Below are 21180 nucleotides of genomic sequence, written 5' to 3' on the forward strand. Positions count from 1 at the left end.
TAATTTAGACTGCTTGCTCTTATTGAACTTTTTTTTTTTTGTCAATCGGAAATGTCTTATCACTTAGATATTCGTTGAACGGCTAAAAACGTAGAATTATTTTAATGGTAGAGGAAGCAATGTGATGTTGCCCTCAAGGAACTGCATTTTTATGGAGCTGCACTGATCTAGGGCCATTATTAAAAAATGTTCTGTTTCCGGTCCACCGGCCGGGTGAGTGCCGTTTGTGCGGTTGAATTTTTTTTTTTTAATGCCGGTTTTTCGACATTTTTTTTTCGGGTTCGTAAATCTAAAATCGAACTTGACATTTCCGCATTCCCAGGGCTTTCCACTAAGGCTCATACTAGCCAGCCATGACAAATAAGTAGCCGGGGGGGAGTAAACACATAATAAACTCCTGTGCACGCAGTTCCCAGGATAAAATATATTTTCCACAGACCATTTTATTTACAACCCTGATTCCAAAAAAGTTGGGACAAAGTACAAATTGTAAATAAAAACGGAATGCAATAATTTACAAATCTCAAAAACTGATATTGTATTCACAATAGAACATAGACAACATATCAAATGTCGAAAGTGAGACATTTTGAAATTTCATGCCAAATATTGGCTCATTTGAAATTTCATGACAGCAACACATCTCAAAAAAGTTGGGACAGGGGCAATAAGAGGCTGGAAAAGTTAAAGGTACAAAAAAGGAACAGCTGGAGGACCAAATTGCAACTCATTAGGTCAATTGGCAATAGGTCATTAACATGACTGGGTATAAAAAGAGCATCTTGGAGTGGCAGCCGCTCTCAGAAGTAAAGATGGGAAGAGGATCACCAATCCCCCTAATTCTGCGCTGACAAATAGTGGAGCAATATCAGAAAGGAGTTTGACAGTGTAAAATTGCAAAGAGTTTGAACATATCATCATCTGCAGTGCATAATATCATCAAAAGATTCAGAGAATCTGGAAGAATCTGTGCATAAGGGTCCAGGCCGGAAAACCATACTGGGTGCCTGTGATCTTCGGGCCCTTAGACGGCACTGCATCACATACAGGCATGCTTCTATATTGGAAATCACAAAATGGGCTCAGGAATATTTCCAGAGAACATTATCTGTGAACACAATTCACTGTGCCATCCGCCGTTGCCAGCTAAAACTCTATAGTTCAAAGAAGAAGCCGTATCTAAACATGATCCAGAATCGCAGACGTCTTCTCTGGGCCAAGGCTCATTTAAAATGGACTGTGGCAAAGTGGAAAACTGTTCTGTGGTCAGACGAATCAAAATGTGAAGTTCTTTATGGAAATCAGGGACGCCGTGTCATTCAGACTAAAGACAAGAAGGACGACCCAAGTTGTTATCAGCGCTTAGTTCAGAAGCCTGCATCTCTGATGGTATGGGGTTGCATTAGTGCGTGTGGCATGGGCAGCTTACACATCTGGAAAGACACCATCAATGCTGAAAGGTATATCCAGGTTCTAGAGCAACATATGCTCCCATCCAGACGACGTCTCTTTCAGGGAAGACCTTGCATTTTCCAACATGACAATGCCAAACCACATACTGCATCAATTACAGCATCATGGCTGTGTAGAAGAAGGGTCCGGGTACTGAACTGGCCAGCCTGCAGTCCAGATCTTTCACCCATAGAAAACATTTGGTGCATCATAAAACAGAAGATGCGACAAAAAAGACCTAAAACAATTGAGCAACTAGAATCCTACATTAGACAAGAATGAGTTAACATTCCTATCCCTAAACTTGAGCAACTTGTCTCCTCAGTCCCCAGACGTTTACAGACTGTTGTAAAGAGAAAAGGAGATGTCTCACAGCAGTGGCGGCTGGTAGTCTTTCAAACAGGGGAGGCTGGTCGGTTACGACATTTCCAGATTTTAAAAGAAAAAACGCATCAATTTTGCCCATACTCTTGCCTCTGATCTGGCTGATTGTTGGCAGGGTCACAGACTGTGAAATAACAGGTTCTTTTGGCCCATTAGCCTACTGTCCAATATACATGATGGTGGTGTTGGGGGGGGTATATTTTAACATTTTATATTTTAAAATTGTGGCATGTTTAAAAATTGATCATTATTGAAAGCAGCTCTTTGTCAGGAACCTCAGCAGTAACAGCAGAGTGTTCTGGAATAGGCACAAGCACTGACCTTGGGGAGCCAAACATAGAGCTGGGTGCCACACATTTCATTCAATGACACTTTCCCTATATTTTACTTATTTTGACTGAGATGTTTTATTGACAATTTTGATAACCCTTCACTTTTAATCCAGGTCTGTAGTGTGAAATGTTCTTGGCTGTGTTTTTGTTTAAAAATGTTTTCCAAATTGTAGCGGTGTTTAATTCATATCCAGAGAAATAAATATATATATATATATATATATATATATATATATATATATATATATATATATATATATATTCCAATATAATATACTCAGCATAAACATTTTAAATAGATTCTATATTGTTGGTCCATCCATGACATATTACTAAAGTAGCCTATTTACTGTTGTTGATGTGGGTCACTTGCTGTTAGCCAATTCACTTTCTCGTACCAGGAGAGCTGAAAGGAACGAGTATTATTCCCTACCTTTTTCACCAAGTCAGTTTGAGGCGTTGGTCTACCCTGCTCTTTAATTTTTTCCTCGAAAGGAAGACTGGCAAATGGCTTCGCCAAAATTAAATCAGCAATGCTTGGCATCCATGCACAGCTTTCTTGCTAGCTGACTAGCCCCCTCAAGTTCAGTCACTCAAATAAACGAAATTTCTGGAACTAAGATAGCAAACTTGACAACACTATATTTACACTTTATTTACAATGAAAATATATACAAACTAAAAAAGCTGGTAGAAACCGTATGTAATGAATGAAATCGAAATGTAAGCTGATCTCTTACAATACACCACAGCACTTGCGAATCTGCATGGGACTGAACTGAAATTCACCGCTGCCTGTCTATATTTGAATCGAGCTGTCAATCAAAGAAAATATCCGGCCGCTTTCACCAATCACCAGTCTCCTCGCGGAAAGCTTTGCCATGTGCCTCCCACTGTGAGGCTCGGAGTCCGTAGGTGGGCATTTTCGCAGTATTTGTCCAATAATCGTCTTGCATTTTGAGATTGAAAAGCGCATAGCTCCCAAATGCCATTGAAGTCCACTGAGGCTGGGCTGCATCGCGCTGTCACGAGGGGGAAAAACTCACGCACACATTATAAGGGCATTTTTAGAGGAGGCTGAGCCTCCCTCGTTGTCTTAGAGCAATCGCCCGTGTCTCACAGTGGTAAACATGGCCTTGTCTCAACTTTTTTGAGATGTGTTGTCACGAAATTTAAAATCACCTAATTTTTCTCTTTAAATGATACATTTTCTCAGTTTAAACATTTGATATGTCATCTATGTTCTATTCTGAATAAAATATGGAATTTTGAAACTTCCACATCATTGCATTCCGTTTTTATTAACAATTTGTCCCAACTTTTTTGGAATCGGGTTTGTATTCACTTTACTCAAATACAAAGTAAAATGGCAGTAAATCTTTTCTTTTCTTGCGTATTGCATCATGAGGCGTTCCTGGCTTGTAAATCTCTTATTTTCGGTGCATGACACATTCACGCAGCTGAGCATGCTATGAATTAACAACGACAACGGTCTGCAGTGGGGCTACACAATTAAACACTCAGCGAACATTTCTCCATCTGTGTATGAAAATACACTCCAACCACTCAGTTTGGGTTCATTTACAACCAACAGTGTCTCTTGATGCCAGCACGTAATTGATCGAGAGAAGACTGGTTTACTGGAGACAAAATAAGCGTTACGTTCCCTCCGACACACTACTGCCTCCGCCGAGTGCGCGCGCACTCTGAACTGAATCAGCTCTGCGCATGCGCCGTGCGGCACAAAAAAATGGCAGCCACCATGAAGGAAGGAGATCCGGAGTTTTCAAACATATTTGCTTAAGTGTGAAATCGCAAAATGGTATTCTAGCGAACAACAAAATAGTAAAGATTCAGAAAAACAAATCATTCAGTGATCATTTTAATAGTGTAATTTTATCTGAACTAGGCCTAACGGTCGATTTAGAACTACAAAAAGTCCGTGTGTCAGACATTTTAAGTACCTTTGTAAAAGTTTTGCAAATGTTGCAGTCAGCATTTAAAATGCTAACTAACGCTACGTTCACACTGCAAGGCTTAATGCTCAATTCCGATTTTTTTGTGAAATCCGATTTTTTTTGTGAGGTCGTTCACATTAACAAATATATGCGACTTGTATGTGATCCTCAGTATGAACGAAAAGCAAAAGTGTTCCGCATGCGCATTGCAGGATACGACGACGTCACACGCAGTGAGCATAGCCAGTGTTTACGGAAGTAAAACCGCCCGGTTGCGGTATGACCCATCCAATCTAGCTTGAATAGCTGCATCCCCCCAAATGGAAATCAGCTCCCTAACCTCTGCGTCCTTCCATTGAGAAGATTCAGAACCTTCACAGCCCGAAGCGTCCCTCGCATTGATGTCATGCGCAGGGGCGCAGATACATTTTTTTGGAACTGGGGGGGACAAAAAACTGGGGGGGGACAAAACTGCCAGCAAACCAACCCCGATATGCCTGTCAAACTTGTTGTGGGTTACCATAGCAACTGAGCTCGCAACCTGTGCAGTCTGCGCAGCTCAACCAACCGAATATCAGTCTTTGTTTTGTTTTATGTGAGTTGTTGCAACTATGTATACACTGCCGTGCACCTCAGTAAACCGAATGGTAATTAGTCTTTTGATTTTTCCGTGAGGTTTGCCTTATGCAAAGAAAGACAGCATAAACGTTTTTTCCCCCCTGTAAGTGGGGGGGACCGAACGATGTGAATTTAAATCTGGGTGGGACGAGTCCCACCCTCTATCTGCACCCGTGATTATGCGCCATGTTGTTGTAACTTTTTTTTGAGAGACCCGCCGCCTACTTCAGCGCAGAATAGTGACGTTTGTGGCTTGTTGATGACGTGTAAGTCGGATGAATGCGACCTGGCGGTTCAGACTGAAGTCGCATATGAAAAGAGCGGATGGGAATCGGAATTAGGACCACATATCCAAACGGCCTGGGTCGGATTTGAAAAAATCGGATCTGCGTCGTTCATATTGTCAATAAAAGATCGGATACAGGTCACATATGGGCGAAAAGATCGGATTTGAGTCACTTCAGCCTGCAGTGTGAACGTAGCCTTAAAGTTTTTGTACGAGTTTCAGTTGATTTAAACTGTCATTTTATTAAATGTGTCTGCTTTTGTAATAAAGTACTGAAAGAAAAAGTAAACACAGCATTGCGATTTCTTATCCATCCATAAAAAAAAAAATCCCTCCCTCCTGGCTGAAATTTTTTTTGCTCACCCGGTGGACAGGAAACGGATTTTTTTTATTATTTTTTTTTTTAAGGATGGCCTAGGCTTGGTTTAATTTAATCTAATCTAATGTGACATACAGTTTTGGACACAATAGCAAATCAACTCAATTTATAAATTCCCTCAAAGTCAGAAAAGAAGAAATTTTCAGATGCAATTAGTCTTTCCGCTAGCCTGTGGGGTTTGTTTTTTCTTTTCCTGAGCAGTGGAAGTTCTCAGTGTAATGATCAAAAGGACTGAGTGGACTGCAGGAAGTCATCTCGCATGCAGACTTGCCCTCTGTAGGAAGGGTGCGGGCAGAGTTGTTTGGTTTAAGCGAGGGCTGATATGGCGACCTCATCTTATCCAGCTGGTCAGCAGAGTCAATAATAAGGAGAGATGTGGCATAATCTGAAACCTGAGCTGCTTGGAATAGAATAGAATAAAATAAAGTAACGCACTCCGTTTGGCTGTGTCCTATTGAAGTATTGCGCATGCTACATACGGTGTAGGAGTCTGAATCTATCTTTGTGTTCGAGAGAGAAAGCTTAAATCTAGGTTATCAGTCCTAATATAGACTCCTCACTGACTGTAGACCAGACATACACTATGGGTGTTATGGAATCTCTAGCTGTCTTATGAGAGTGAGTGAGATTTCTCATCCTCTTTCACATTCATCTTTAATGCCCAGGATGATCTCATACTGGAACTACAGAGTGTGAGTTGTAGCTGAATTGAACTGACAGGATAAATAATTGTTTACTATCAGAGCTTTGGTGTATTTCCCACTCTAATTGTGAGTTGTCGTCGTCATCATCTCTACGTAGCAGCCATAATTTTCTCCCTGACACCTTGTTCCCACAGAAATGACCGAGTGCAGTGTTGATTGGAAGGGAATGTTGACTCGCTAATTATATTTGGTAAACTGTATGATATTGGATGAAGAAATGTCGAAACAAAACGAGTAAATGAGAGAATTTGGCAATTGACTGAGTTACTGGCAGAGAGAGATGGATTTTTGGAGCATGTTTATGATGTAGAGATGGCCATCTGCTGTAATCTACTCTTCATATTAATCCATAATAATTTGTGAATGCAGCAAGGCAGCCAAAAGTAAGTTGTGCGTGTGCTTTAATTAATTAATTCACCTGTTCTCTGTGCGTTATCTTCTTTTGGCTGCTCCCGATTAGGGGTCGCCACAGCGGATCTTTCGTCTCCATTGCTCCCTGTCTTCCGCATCCTTCTCTACCACACCTGCCACTTTCATGTCCTCTCTCACCACATCCATGTATCTCCTCTTTGGCCTTCCTCGTTTTCATGTGCCTGGCAGCTCCATCCTCAACATTCTCCTTCCCACATGCTCTGCATCTCTTCTCAGGATGTGCCTATACCATCTCAGTCTCATCTCTCTTAGCTTAATTCCCAAGCTCTCCACATGTGCTGTCCCTCTGATGTGCTCGTTCCTTATCCTGTCCAACCTCCCATCGCAAACCTTAACATCCTCAACTCCGCCACCTCCAACTTTGCCTCCTGCCTTTTCATTAAGGGTACGGTCTCCAATCCAGACATCACAGCTGGTCTCACTACTGTCTTGTACAGCTTACCTTTCACTTTTGCTGGGACTTTCCTATCATAAATGACTCTCGAAATCCTTCTCCAACCGCTCCACCCTGCCTGCACTCTCTTTCTCACCTCACTATCGCAGCCCCCATTTTCCTGCACAGTTGACCCCAGGTACTTGAATTCACCAACTTTCTTTACGTCTACCCCTTGCATCTTCACTACGCTCTCATCCCCATTCTCATTGATGCATATAATCCCTGATAAACAAAGTAAATAAAGCATTGTGTGCTGATATTGACATCCATCCATCCATTATCTGTAGCCACTTTATCCTGTTCTACAGGGTCGCAGGCAAACTGGAGCCTATCCCAGCTGACTATGGGCGAGAGGCGGGGTACACCCTGGACAAGTCGCTAGGTCATTGCAGGGCTGACACATGGAGACAAACATCCATTCACACTCACACCTAGTGTCAATTTAGAGTCCCCAATTAGCCTAGCCTGCATGTCTTTGGACTGTGGGGGAAACCAGAGCACCCGGAGGAAACCCACGCAGACACGGGGAGAACATGCAAACTCCGCACAGAAAGGCCCTCGTCAGCCACTCTGCTTGAACCCAGAACCTTCTTGCTGTGAGGCGACAGCACTAACCACTGTGCCACCTGCTGTACGCTGCATGGTTAACCTCCCCAGTAACGGCCCGTGAGGCTGAAGGCCTAGAAATATACAAGACACCATCCTCACCAGCTAAATGCTGGGGACATGCATGCTATCCAATGTCATGGCACTAGAGTGCTATGCTCCCATACACCACACGGACAGAGCCGCATAAGAGCCGCCTCACAGGATGTCCACGTTGGTCTGCTATTGAAAATAGGTTAAAAATATAAATTGTGGATTGGAAAATTATTTAAATAGTATTGGCTGGTGTTGAGTGGGCTATCAGATATATTCCATCCAGCTAGCATGATATTGAACGAGTTGAAGATGAGTCAGTCAATAATATTATACATGCAAATTCCTTTCAGGTGTTCAACGCGTCTTTCTCTTTCAAAATTCTCTCAAAATCTCATGTATTTAATGAAACAAATCTGGCGGCCATGCTGGTTTACAAATCGTTACAGTCGCTCGCTAGCACGGAAGTTTTATGTCTCCGACGTGTGACGTCACGTCTTGACAATCATGCAATATCGTAAACCACCGTATTTTCTGGACTAAAGAGCGCACCTGTATATAAGCCGCATCCGCTCTATTTTTTAAAAAAATAAAAAAAAGATATACAAGCCGCACCGGGCTATAAGCCGCAGATATCTATGTTGAAAAATTAGATATTTTACTGCATGTACAGAACGATTTTGTACTGTAAATGTACATGTATGTACCTGAACAGATTCTTTCCGAACAGTGCCTTTTAACACGGCAGCAACTTTGCTGATTAAAACGGAACAGAACCAAGAGAAAATAACCGGTATTTATTTACCTTCATTTCTCCTGTGTTTGAAACCACAAGTCACTTTAATCATCTTCGCTGGATTTGAAAATAATTACCAGTTAGTAATTTGTCGTGCGTGTTCTATCTGCTAAAGATCTGCTAATTCTTCTTTGCATTGATTTTTCGTCGATCTTATTTTTGATTCTACTTCCGGTTAGAGCGCCCCTAGCGGTGGAAGAAAAATCCACAGAATAGCCGCACCTTTGTATAAGCCGCATGGTTCAAAACCTAGGAAAAAAGTAGCGGCTTATAGTCCAGAAAATACGGCATATTCAATGCTCATTGTCCATCGGGTAGAGTGATGTAATACATGTAGGATAAACGATATGCTAGCGATCTTGCATGCTATCAAACCAAATGAAGGAAACCCACTAGAAGGGAATAGAATGCATGTTTTTATTCCATCGAAAACATGTCCTGTATGTATAACGACGACTAATGTATATTCATCTTGCCAGATCCAGCCCTGATCTCACACTTCCAGTGATTTTAGTGGGTTGGTGTTTCTATCACCATGAAAACATGAGGAGACAGTGAATGTTTTTTGTGGTGATTAACCGGTTGCCTTGGAAGCTTTTTCCTCCTTTTTTTTTTTTTTGTGGAAAGCTCTTCAGCCTTATGCATTTTATCAACGCTGTATGAATTGTACTTTGTCTCATTAGTTTCAGAACAAATACCACTTTTATGGCAAGTGTTTCTTGTCCAATGTAGAGATGCATCTCGTCTTGAAGCGCTGATTATAATCCTAAAGACCAGAGCTCTTTAGCACCGTGAGGCTTAAGCGATCACCTTGGTATGCTGTTGCGATGGCAGGCAGTGGCCATGTTACAAACGTGCAGAGGGCTTCCAAGCCTCAGATCGTAAGCGTTTGGTGATGTTTATCACTTCTTGTTTAAGTTGAAAACATTGAAACCTAGTCTGGTGAAGAACATGGCTAGCGAAACTGCAGGCTTTTCACTAGTGTCTCTGGGGAACTTTTGAAGACTCAACCATGCTGTTGAACTAGTTGGTAATTTGAGAATTTTTTTTGTTTAACATATGGCAAAAGTTGCTGGTGCTCAAACAGGAAAATGAAAAAACCTTCTTGGAAAGAAGTAGGCATTCTTCTATAGCATGTATTGCAGATCGAGTACAAGTACACAGGGATCGAAATTAACTTTTGAATGTACAGTGGTGCTTGAAAGTTTGTGAACCCTTTAGAATTTTCTATATTTCTGCATAAATAGGACCTAAAGCATCATCAGATTTTCACACAAGTCCTAAAAGTAGATAAAGAGAACCCAGTTAAACAAATGAGACAAAAATATTATACTTGATCATTTATTTATTGAGGAAAATGATCCAATATTACATATCTGTGAGTGGCAAAAGTATGTGAACCTCTAGGATTAGCAGTTAATTTGAAGGTGAAATTAGAGTCAGGTGTTTTCAGTCAATGGGATGACAATCAGGTGTGAGTGGGCACCCTGTTTTATTTGAAGAACAGGGATCTATCAAAGCCTGATCTTCACAACACGTTTGTGGAAGTGTATCATGACACGAACAAAGGAGATTTCCGAGGACCTCAGAAAAAGTGTTGTTGATGCTCATCAGGCTGGAAAAGGTTACAAAACCATCTCTAAAGAGTTTGGACGCCACCAATCCACAGTCACAGATTGTGTACAAATGGAGGAAATTCAAGACCATTGTTACCCTCCCCAGGATTGGTAGACCAACAAAGGTCACTCCAAGAGCAAGGCATGTAATAGTCGGTGAGGTCACAAAGGACCCCAGGATAACTTCTAAGCAACTGAAGGCCTCTCTCACACTGGCAAATGTTAATGTTCATGAGTCCTCCATCAGGAGAACACTGAACAACAATGGTGTGCATGGCAGAGTTGCAAGGAGAAAGCCACTGCTCTCCATAAAGAACATTGCAGCTCGTCTGCAGTTTGCTAAAGATCATGTGGACAAGCCAGAAGGCTATTGGAAAAAAGTTTTGTGGACAGATGAGACCAAAATAGAACTTTTTGGTTTAAATGAGGAGCGTTGTGTTTGGAGAAAGGAAAACACTGCATTCCAGCATAAGAACCGTATCCCGTCTGTGAAACATGTTGGTGGCAGTATCATGGTTTGGGCCTGTTTTGCTGCATCTGGGCCAGGACGGCTTGCCATCATTGATGGAACAATGAATTCTGAATTATACCAGTGAATTCTAAAGGAAAATGTCAGGACATCTGTCCATGAACTGAATCTCAAGAGAAGGTGGGTCATGCAGCAAGACAACGACCCTAAGCACACAAGTCGTTCTAGCAAAGAATGGTTAAATAAGAATAAAGTTAATGTTTTGGAATGGCCAAGTCAAAGTCCTGACCTTAATCCAATCGAAATGTTGTGGAAGGACCTGAAGCGAGCAGTTCATGTGAGGAAACCCACCAACATCCCAGAGTTGAAGCTGTTCTGTACGGAGGAATGGGCTAAAATTCCTCCAAGCCGGTGTGCAGGACTGATCAACAGTTACCGGAAACATTTAGCTGCAGTTATTGCTGCACAAGGGGGTCACACCAGATACTGAAAGCAAAGGTTCACATACTTTTGCCACTCACAGATATGTAATATTGGATCATTTTCCTCAATAAATAAATGACCAAGAATAATAATTTTCTCATTTGTTTAACTGGGTTCTCTTTATCTACTTTTAGGACTTGTGTGAACATCTGATTGTTTTAGGTCATATTTATGCAGAAATGTAGAAAATTCTAAAGGGTTCACAAACTTTCAAGCACCACTGTACTTGCCCTCAGGGCAACCAACCCCAAAAATTTACTTGCCTGCATGCATGTATCAGTTGCCCTACTGTTTTGCAGGTTAACTGGTTAAGTAATTTGCATAAAAAGCAATCTGGATGTATATTATAGAGTATGCAATAAAATATTTCAACTTGTTTTGCCATTGTTTGATTACTGATTGATAAAGTTATAACACTCGTATGTGTTTGGTGTTTATTGCATCATGATTAACAGTAAAACAACTAGGTATAACTACTAGTATCCTCTATTAAACATGTTAAACAGTCAGAAAACATCATTTCATCGTGGTCAAGTGTAACTGATCAAATCAGAATTAAAAATCAGTCCAAAAAATTGGGTCTTCTGGCCCTGGGACCTTCATGCCACCAGTGTTCTACTGCCCTTTGAATGAGCACTTCTGCTTGCTGCAATGGTGATCCATTAAGTGCAATTTGCATGAGCATTGCCAGTGTGGGTGGGGTGAGACTTGGGCCCTCTCCACACGGCAACGGATTCAGGTGAATCTGATAAAATTGTTTATCGTTTCGGCCTGGCGTCCACACAGCACCGGCGTTTTGGGTGCCCAAAACGAAATCTTTTGAGAACGGGTTCCAGAGTGGAAAAATCTGGCAACGGCGCCGTTGCGAAGTCGTCTGGATGAGTAGAATGAATTTATGATGACGTCACAACCACATGACTGTCAGTGCTTCACGCCGGGTAGAAGTGTAACGAACTTGATGCGAGTTGTCAACAAATCCTATAACTTGGTTCATGAAACACGCTTACAAAATATTTTCACTGCTTTCCAAAAACAATCCTGCCAGCAAAAATGGGGGGGGGAAGGAGCGATCTCACCTCTTCAGATGTTGGTTTAAGTCCGACAATACATTCCTCAAAAAGGGCGTAGAAGAACAAAGTAATCCATCAACGTGTAGCATTCAATTTATTCCGGACCATTAAAGAATTCTGGAGGATATCAGATTAATGGCGTACCGGCTTCCATCTACCCCCATTCATTCCTCTTTCTGCGTCTTTCGTTTTACGCTACTGATTAATAATCAAAACTTTGTGGCTGATGCTACAGAAGAAGGGGTTTATGCGCATGCGTCTACTTCTTCTATTGTTCTGGTGTCTCCGATGGGACCGTCTTACAGCGCACGTAGAGGTGTGGCATGTGTATTGCATCGTTTTCAGCAAACGTTGCGTTGCCATATGTACCTGATATTTTACTGATCCATTGCCCATGTGGACGCGATATTTAAAAAAAAAAAAATCTCGTTGCCGTTGTCGTGTGGATGTAGCCTTGACGTCCAGTTTCAACTCGCTCAGGTTGGGTGCTACCACCAGTGCAAGCAGATGGCTCACCTGCATGATCTGGAATTCCAGGAAATATGTTTGTCAAGTTTGAATATTTAGCTTATCATGTAGTATTAACTTATTTGTTGGTAATTTATTGTAAATTTGTTGTTGTTGGTAATTTATTGTTGAGAATTTATAAGATAAATATTTGTTACTGTTGTTAACCTATCCAGCGTACCTTCACTGGTGCTGCTTTTGGGGTCTTTTTTTTTTTGTGATTTTCTTGTCTATCAAGTACCTCAACATCCTCGCAGTTGTTTGAAGCAGCCACGTGTTTGAGACGCTTCGTTCGTTCTAGCCTACATGACCGTGGCGCCTCGTGTGAATAATCGTATGTAGCGCTATCTCGCAAATGGAAGCGTCAACTACCGCAACGAACCAAAGTCGAGGACAAACGAAAGAGAAGACTGGGAAAAATAAAGTTTTCGTTCTGTTTCTGTTAGGAATGACAACAACTTTAATTTTTCTTGGTAAAATAGACATTCAAACACAGTTGTCCGACAGACAACTAGTGATAATTTTATTGTTGCCCGAGTATGAGAATGACTTGCCCATGTCCGTCGGTACATGCTTAATTTCAACCCCTGGTACATTGGTGACTTTTGGTACTCCTCAGTAACCATATCCGTATAGTAAAGAGTAACCAGCTTGGCATTTATTAATCAGAGATGTCATGGAACATTTTATCCAGCACTGTTTGTTTCTCCAGTTTAAACCGTGGCCATGAAAAGCACTCGCATGCATGTTCATGCATGCACTTAAGTTACTAGATTCATTCTTTGACGTTATGTTTATTTTTAATTTGCATGCATTATCGAGCTACATTAGGGCGCTTGAGTCAAGTATGGTTGCAGTGGAGAGCAGGGTAAAGTGCTTCTGTACAACTCAAAGTAATGCACATTTCATTATGTTGGAATCCCTTGTTGGTAAGGACTGAAAGCAGGTGATCTTCAATAACATCCTGAGTAAACTTTTTTTTTAAATGAATTTTGGCTTGTTTTTCGACACTTTTTCTCACCGAGCTAGAGTTTGCTGCCGTATGCTGCTAGCAAGGAACTCCTCATGCTGAGTTATACATTTAAGATGTTTTATCAGGTTACTTGTATTGTAGGAAGACGTTGTAGTTGATCCTCTTGATGTTTTCACAAAGAACAGGTTCTCAGTTGTCTGCTTTGTTTTGAATGCCATCATATATCCAGATCACTGTCACTTTCTGTCTTCTTTTTTTTTTGCCGTTACTTTGTTCATTAGGCTTATGTCACATAGTGGTATGTGGTATCAGATCTTCAGTATCTCAGCATTTCCTTTTAGTTCTAGTATGAGGAATTGAGCACAGTTTTGGCCTCTACCTGTTACTAGTAGCGGTGCCGGTACCAATGTAGCCCTTGAAAAAAGATTGGATCCAGCCATCCATCGTCCATAACGGCTTATCCGGTGCAGGGTCACGGGTAAGCTGGAGCTTATCCCAGCTGACTATGGGTGAGAGGCGGGGTACACCCTGGACAAGTCGAGATTGGATCTAGCAATCTAATAATTTGACTATTATTCAGTAATTCAGGAACCCTTAACAGATGTTGGAACTGAACGTCTGAAGAACTTGCCCATTTCCATTTTTCAGAAAAAGTACTCCAAATGAGCGAGGGATATAAATTTTCTTATTTTTGGCAAGTTTTACACCAAAGAAAACTGCTTTTATGTTGAAACTGAGCAGATGTTCATTCCGCAGCATGAACCAAGGCTTATAACCACAAACCAGGAAGTGCACATGGACTGTGTGGATAAAGAGAAGTGCTGCTGTGCTCCAGAGGACTGTTTATCCTTCATAGTTTAAAGCATAGCTTATAAGGGTACACTTGTCTTACCAAAATGTGCTGTGAGGCAAAAGGTTTGGCAAGTTAATGTAAACGTCCAGACAGCAGTTCTTCACACGGACAGTAAGCCAACATAAAATATTTTCCTTCCAGTCTCTACGCCTTGGATCTTTCTAGACAGCATAATGGAGAAAAATATTTATATTATTTTACTTTTTGAAATAAATACAGTAGATAAGTGGTCAATGAGAGTACCTGGATTATAACCAAGAGAGCAGGAGGGACCACTTGAACCATGATGATGATTAAGGTATTTTAACAGGGAAAAATGTCACACTTTTTATTACCACGTCACTTGCTAAAACTGCTAATTTTGTATGTATTTGAAATGTAACAAATGTATTGGGTGGGATGCAAATCCATCGCAGGACACCATTCACACGTTCATTTACACTTAAAGGAGCAGTCCACCGTACTTCCATAATGAAATATGTTCTTCTCTGAATTGAGACGAGCTGCTCCGTACCTCTCTGAGCTTTGCGTGACCTCCCAGTCAGTCAGACGCGCTGTCACTCCTGTTAGCAATGTAGCTAGGCTCAGCATGGCCAATGGTATTTTTTGGGGCTGTAGTTAGATGCGACCAAACTCTTCCACGTTTTTCCTGTTTACATAGGTTTATATGACCAGTGACATGAAACAAGTTCAGTTACACAAATTGAAACGTAGCGATTTTCTATGCTATGGAAAGTCCGCACTATAATGACAGGCGTACTAACACCTTCTGCGCGCTTCGACAGCGCATTGATACCTTCACTCGGAGTTGTACTTTTTTTTTTTTTTTTTTTTTAAAGACAGGGCGGACGGACCAGGGCATTCGCCCGCCTGGCCGTGCCCGACGAGGAGCGCTCTCGGCCGGCTTGGGAGGCAGACGGCAGCCCCTCCTGGAAGTGTGGTTTTACCATGGGCCTCATGCGGAAAAATGACAAAGTCCCAGTTTTACCATGGGGCTCGAGTTGTACTTTTTTAGACAGAGCGGATGGACCAGGACATTCGCCCGCCTGGCCGTGCCCGAAGAGGAGTGAAGGTATCAATGCGCTGTCGAAGCGCACAGAAGGTGTTAGTACGCCTGTCATTATAGTGCGGACTTTCCATAGCATAGAAAATCGCCACGTTTCAATTTGTGTAACTGAACTTTGTTTCATGTCACTGGTCATATAAACCTATGTAAACAGGAAAAACGCGGAAGAGTTTGGTCGCATCTAACTACAGCCCCAAAAAATACCATTGGCCATGCTGAGCCTAGCTACATTGCTAACAGGAGTGACAGTGCGTCTGACTGACTGGGAGGTCGCGCAAAGCTCGGAGAGGTACGGATCAGCTCGTCTCAATTCAGAGAAGAACATATTTCATTATGGAAGTACGGTGGACTGTTCCTTTAAGGGCAATTTAGCATAGCTGATCCACTGACTGGCTTGTTTGTGGGAGGAAAGTGGAAATCCAGGAGGACACTCACACAGACATGGGAAGAATGTGGAGCTGGTTAATTGAAAAGTAAAATATGAGAAAATAGTCAAGTTTCTTCATATAGCGCTTTTAACAACAGACATTATCGCAAAGCAGCCTTACAGAAAGTTAAAGACTTTAAACATGAGCTGATTTTATCCCCAATGAGCACGCCTGTGGTGATGGTGGCAAGGAAAAACTCCCTCAGACGACGTGAGGAAGAAACCTCGAGAGGAACCAGACTCGAAAGGGAACCCATCCTCATTTGGGTGATGACAGATAATGTGATTATAAATAATGTGCTTCTGTAACTGTGTCCTATAGAGTCACAAAGTATAACTGTGTAACCAGGAAATTCATTATGGTTTTAACATGAAGTCTGTTTTGTTGAAGTTATAAACTGTTCGTTGATGGAAGCTTGAGTGCAAAACTGTTCACGACAACTGCAGTCCTAAAGTTAGTAAGTCAACTGTAGTCCTCAGCCATAAAAGCATTACTGTAAGCGTCCAGAGCCATATTCAAAGTGCAGCTTTTGACTGGCCATATGGGGCCGTCCTCCACGGGGCGATGTGATGAGACTTCAGCCAGACGTAGGGCATCAGGATGGATCAGGCAGGTCTGAGGAGCAGAAGAGGTCAGCATCTCGAGCTCAGGATTGACATGTAACTCAGAGGGACAGACGGAGTGAAGGGGGGATAAAATAAAGAGAGAATGGATTTTAAAACGATCTAATAAGTCAGTCCTTGCTTTGCCTCTTACTCTGCCTTTAAGTCACTACATGGATATGAGGAAGAGGAGTTCTATGGGTTGTGGTTTATACTCTCCCTCCTAAATAAGGTAAACTTTGGTAAAACCGGGTGCTGGTTGGTGTTCCCACTGTGGATTTGTATGGTCTTCCAACAAAGTGTGTGTCTGCTGATGGTTTTTCTAAATCATAATTAACATCTTTTTGTTTCTCCTAGGTTGGCTTTTATGAGGATTCATTATTACTGAAGTACTCATGGAGCAACATGTAGGGTGTGGATGACTTTCCATACAGGATGCTGCGCTATGAAAGCTCACATATGGTCAAGGACTTATAAGAACCTGGATCCACTTCAGTAAGGGAATGAGCAAACCATTAAAAGACTCTAGCAGATCTCTACTATTTTCTGTTAAGACCAGTGGTCATTTGATTGGTCGGTGTAACCTTGGAGATCAACTTTTAGAGGCTCTCGATGGACATCAGCCTCACGTGTGAAGCAGTTGCGAAATTCTACTCTGATGTTTGACAACACTTTAGCTTCTGCTCGTGGAATTACATGGCCTCCCATGTAGAGAGGCTCATCCAGTTGAAGGAAAGAACACCAGATCTGCGTTACTAAGAGCCTCTCTTAGCTGGACGGCAGGTTTCCCCTCCCACAGTCAGATGGCATGGGCAAAGTTCTTCAGGAAACCAGGGGGCAATCTTGGCAGGGTTTACCAGCCAGGGTCCATGCTGTCCCTGGCTCCCACCAAAGGACTTCTCAACGAGCCAGGACAGAACAGTTGCTTCCTTAACAGTGCAGTCCAGGTATGTTTTTGTCGTCCCCCCTCCCCCCACTTCTGTATATTCAGTGGTCTGTTATCGTCTCAAATTTCCTGTTTTGTTGTTCCATTGCGACAGCTCTCTTGGGAATGTACATCTTGGTTTCAACAGACAAATGTTTACTCCATCTTGACTCCCACCCTCAGTCCTCCACAGCTGACTCAGAGGGCACACTTAGTCATTTTCCCAATCTGTCTACTTGTTACTAGTCAAGGCGTGGTGTGGTTGCATGGGCACTATGACTGACCGTCTCTTGCGTCGCTTCCTTTTCTCATCATTATTCACATTGTAATGTGGTCATACTCGGGATGATTCAATCCCACATCAGACCTTCAGGCTGAGACATGCAAGTAGGTGCATTCTGAAAGGGGGGGGGACAAAGAACCAAATGTCTCTGGTGCTTCTGAGATACAGATCAGATATTTTCTATGGATGTTTTGAGCAGGCTGGCAAACAATGAACAAGTAAAACAATGGAAAATGTGCCCATGGATGAAATTAATTAAGAGCAATTCCAGCGTTATGGACGTGACACTTGAACTCAAAATGGCAACAAATGACCCAGTGCATGTTTTATTGTCTCCCAGTAATTAAACAGGTGTTGCATATTTTAAGGCTGTACCATACTAGAGAAGTGATAGAACAAGAACAATTCCCATAGTACATCTAGGGCATGCCAGAAAATGCCAATAAAAGATGCGTTATGGATGTGACAGAAAAAGTATCACTTTTCTTGGGTGACTGTACATTTTTATCAAACTCTGTGAAATTGTAAACCTAATGTCGAAATGGAGATATCCATTTGATAGAGGGGTCCAAGGTGAATATTAAAAAATCTTTGTTTAAAATATTTTGTATTTCATGCAGAGTTTCGGAAGGAAAAGTCAGCGTTATGGATGTGACGAAATTCCGTTATGGATGTGACGCGTCTGAAATAGACATGGCATATGTTTAGAAAATCAGCAATTTAACCACCATAACCCTTTGAAAAACTCTCTAAATATCAGCTAAAACTATCAAAGTTCTTAAATAATATTTAGGATGGCTATTGTTTTGTGGATTTTAGCATACATTTCTGTGGCTTGTGGCAATAATATAGAATTGTACATGATCAAAGTTGATTTTAGCTTGGGGTTTACATTATAAGAAAGAAAGACTGACAGTGACATATTAGGTTGGTTACAAATTGGTTCAACTTATTCACATCTGTAAAATACAGGCCTAGGTGATATCTCTGGGAGTGGTTTTGATGTATTACATGTTGCTTTATTTTTGCATGGTGAGGTTGACATTTACATGGAATTGCCCTTAATTTATTTCTGAAATTTGAGTAAGGTCGGCTGGGATTGGCTCCAGCATCCCTATGACCCATAATGGATAAGTGGTATAGAGAATGAATGCATGAGTAAAATTTGAGTATTTAAATATAATAGCTTACTTTATTCATCCCGAAGGAAATTATCTATCTATCCATCCAGAGTTCACTCAAAAAGGGACAAACTCTGTGTGCCCATGTGTATTGTGCAGTGTTTATGGATTATGTTTATTGACAATGTGTTTTTCTAAAGCTTATTAGGGCACCCAGTGTTGTGCAGGGTCAGACCAGTTACCTAAAGGCATTCAGTCTGGTCACATTGTGTGTGCTACATAACTCCTAATACTCCTCATATCTCCAACAATGATTTACATAGGTGCTGTGGCAGCTCGACATCTTTAGACGGAGTCTGCGACAAGTTTCCAACCATTACTGCTTAGGGGAAGCCTGCATCTTCTGTGCATTAAAGGTACTTTCTTTAAGGCACAAGAACCTCTTGGTATGAACGATCGTAACATCAGTTGGTGCGTGTTTTAAAGGTCTTGTATTATTTTCTTTCCTAGGGAATATTCTCACAGTTTCAGGACAGCAGAGAGCGAGCACTACCTTCAGACAACCTGCGCATTGCGCTGGCAGAGACTTTTAAGGATGAGCAACGTTTCCAGTTAGGCTTTATGGATGATGCTGCAGAATGCTTTGTAAGTATGTGAGAAAGAGAGAGAGAGAGGTCTGGGAAAACACATATCATGGCAGACAGTTTTGACAATTATTATTCTGCTTGCACATGCACAGAATACAGTTATTAGCACACGTAATTACATAAATAAACCATTTTTGGTTTTCCGTTTTTATGTAGTGTCACTGGGTCTTTTTAGCTGTATACACTACCGTTCAAAAGTTTGGGGTCACTTTGAAATGTCCTTGTTTTTGAAAGAAAAGCACTGTTCTTTTCAATGAGGCTCACTTTAAATTAATCAGAAATCCACTCTATACATTGCTAATGTGGTAAATGACTATTCTAGCTGCAAATGTGTGGTTTTTGGTGCAATATCTCCATAGGTGTATAGAGGCCCATTTCCAGCAACTCTCACTCCAGTGTTCTAATGGTACAATGTGTTTGCTCATTGCCTCAGAAGGCTAATGGATGATTAGAAAACCCTTGTACAATCATGTTAGCACAGCTGAAAACAGTTGAGCTCTTTAGAGAAGCTATAAAACTGACCTTCCTTTGAGCAGATTGAGTTTCTGGAGCATCACATTTGTGGGGTCGATTAAATGCTCAAAATGGCCAGAAAAATGTCTCGACTATATTTTCTATTCGTTTTACAACTTGTGGTGGTAAATAAAAGTGTGACTTTTCATGGAAAACACAAAATTGTCTGGGTGACCCCAAACTTTTGAACGGTAGTGTAGATGGATGGGTAGATAAAACTTTTTATTGATCCCTTTGGGAGGGTTCCCTCAGGGAAATTAAAATTCCAGCAGCATCATTACAGAATAAACAGAGAATAGAAAATCGAGAAATTAAGTATTAAAGGAACAGTCCACCGTACTTCCATAATGAAATATGTTCTTTTCTGAATTGAGACGAGTTGCTCCGTACCTCTCCGAGCTTTGCGTGACCTCCCAGTCAGTCAGACGCGCTGTCACTCCTGTTAGCAATGTAGCTAGGCTCAGCATGGCCAATGGTATTTTTTGGGGCTGTAGTTAGATGCGACCAAACTCTTCCACGTTTTTCCTGTTTACATGACCAGTGACATGAAACAAAGTTCAGTTAAAAAAAATTGAAACGTGGCGATTTTCTATGCTATGGAAAGTCCGCACTATAATGACAGGCGTACTAACACCTTCTGCACGCTTCGATAGCGCGTTGATACCGTCACTCCTGAGTGCGGACTTTCCATAGCATAGAAAATCGCCACGTTTCAATTTTTTTAACTGAACTTTGTTTAATGTCACTGGTCATATAAACCTATGTAAACAGGAAAAACGTGGAAGAGTTTGGTCGCATCTAACTACAGCCCCAAAAAATACCATTGGCCATACTGAGCCTAGCTACATTGCTAACAGGAGTAAACAGGAGTAACAGCGCATCTGACTGACTCGGAGGTCGCGCAAAGCTCGGAGAGGTACGGATCAGCTCGTCTCAATTCAGAAAAGAACATATTTCATTATGGAAGTACGGTGGACTGTTCCTTCAACATGTATACCAAAAAAGAAAGTTTTGTGTTTTCTGTATGTAGGCCATATTTTTATTGTCCCTTTTTGTCTAATTTAGAGAAAATGACAGTGTAAGGGCTGATATTTCCAAACTGTTGTATTGAGGTAATAAAGAGAAGCCGGTGTACACTATATTACACTGTTGTTCCAGGCTCTACAAGCTTTTAGATTCAGTCTCTGTATCCAAGCAATTGGAGTATG

At 41.5% G+C, this 21180-nt stretch overlaps 1 protein-coding gene and 1 non-coding gene across 2 annotated transcripts in view; one reads left to right on the plus strand and one right to left on the minus strand.

Moving 5' to 3' along the window:
* LOC132895151 (inactive ubiquitin carboxyl-terminal hydrolase 53) overlaps positions 1 to 21180 on the plus strand; it is an 88295-nt gene that overhangs the window by 10330 nt on the left and 56785 nt on the right. Inside the window, exons 2-4 of the mRNA XM_060935418.1 lie at positions 16841 to 17430; positions 19136 to 19228; positions 19323 to 19457. Of these exons, the coding sequence (XP_060791401.1) occupies positions 17287 to 17430; positions 19136 to 19228; positions 19323 to 19457 (372 nt within the window). The 5' untranslated portion in view covers positions 16841 to 17286. The remainder of the gene's footprint in view (positions 1 to 16840; positions 17431 to 19135; positions 19229 to 19322; positions 19458 to 21180) is intronic.
* LOC132896696 (small nucleolar RNA SNORA73 family) lies at positions 7609 to 7805 on the minus strand. Its single transcript, XR_009656139.1, has one exon. It is a non-coding gene; the product is annotated as a small nucleolar RNA SNORA73 family (small nucleolar RNA).

Source organism: Neoarius graeffei, chromosome 1, assembly GCF_027579695.1.
Source record: "Neoarius graeffei isolate fNeoGra1 chromosome 1, fNeoGra1.pri, whole genome shotgun sequence".
Lineage (NCBI taxonomy): Eukaryota > Metazoa > Chordata > Actinopteri > Siluriformes > Ariidae > Neoarius > Neoarius graeffei.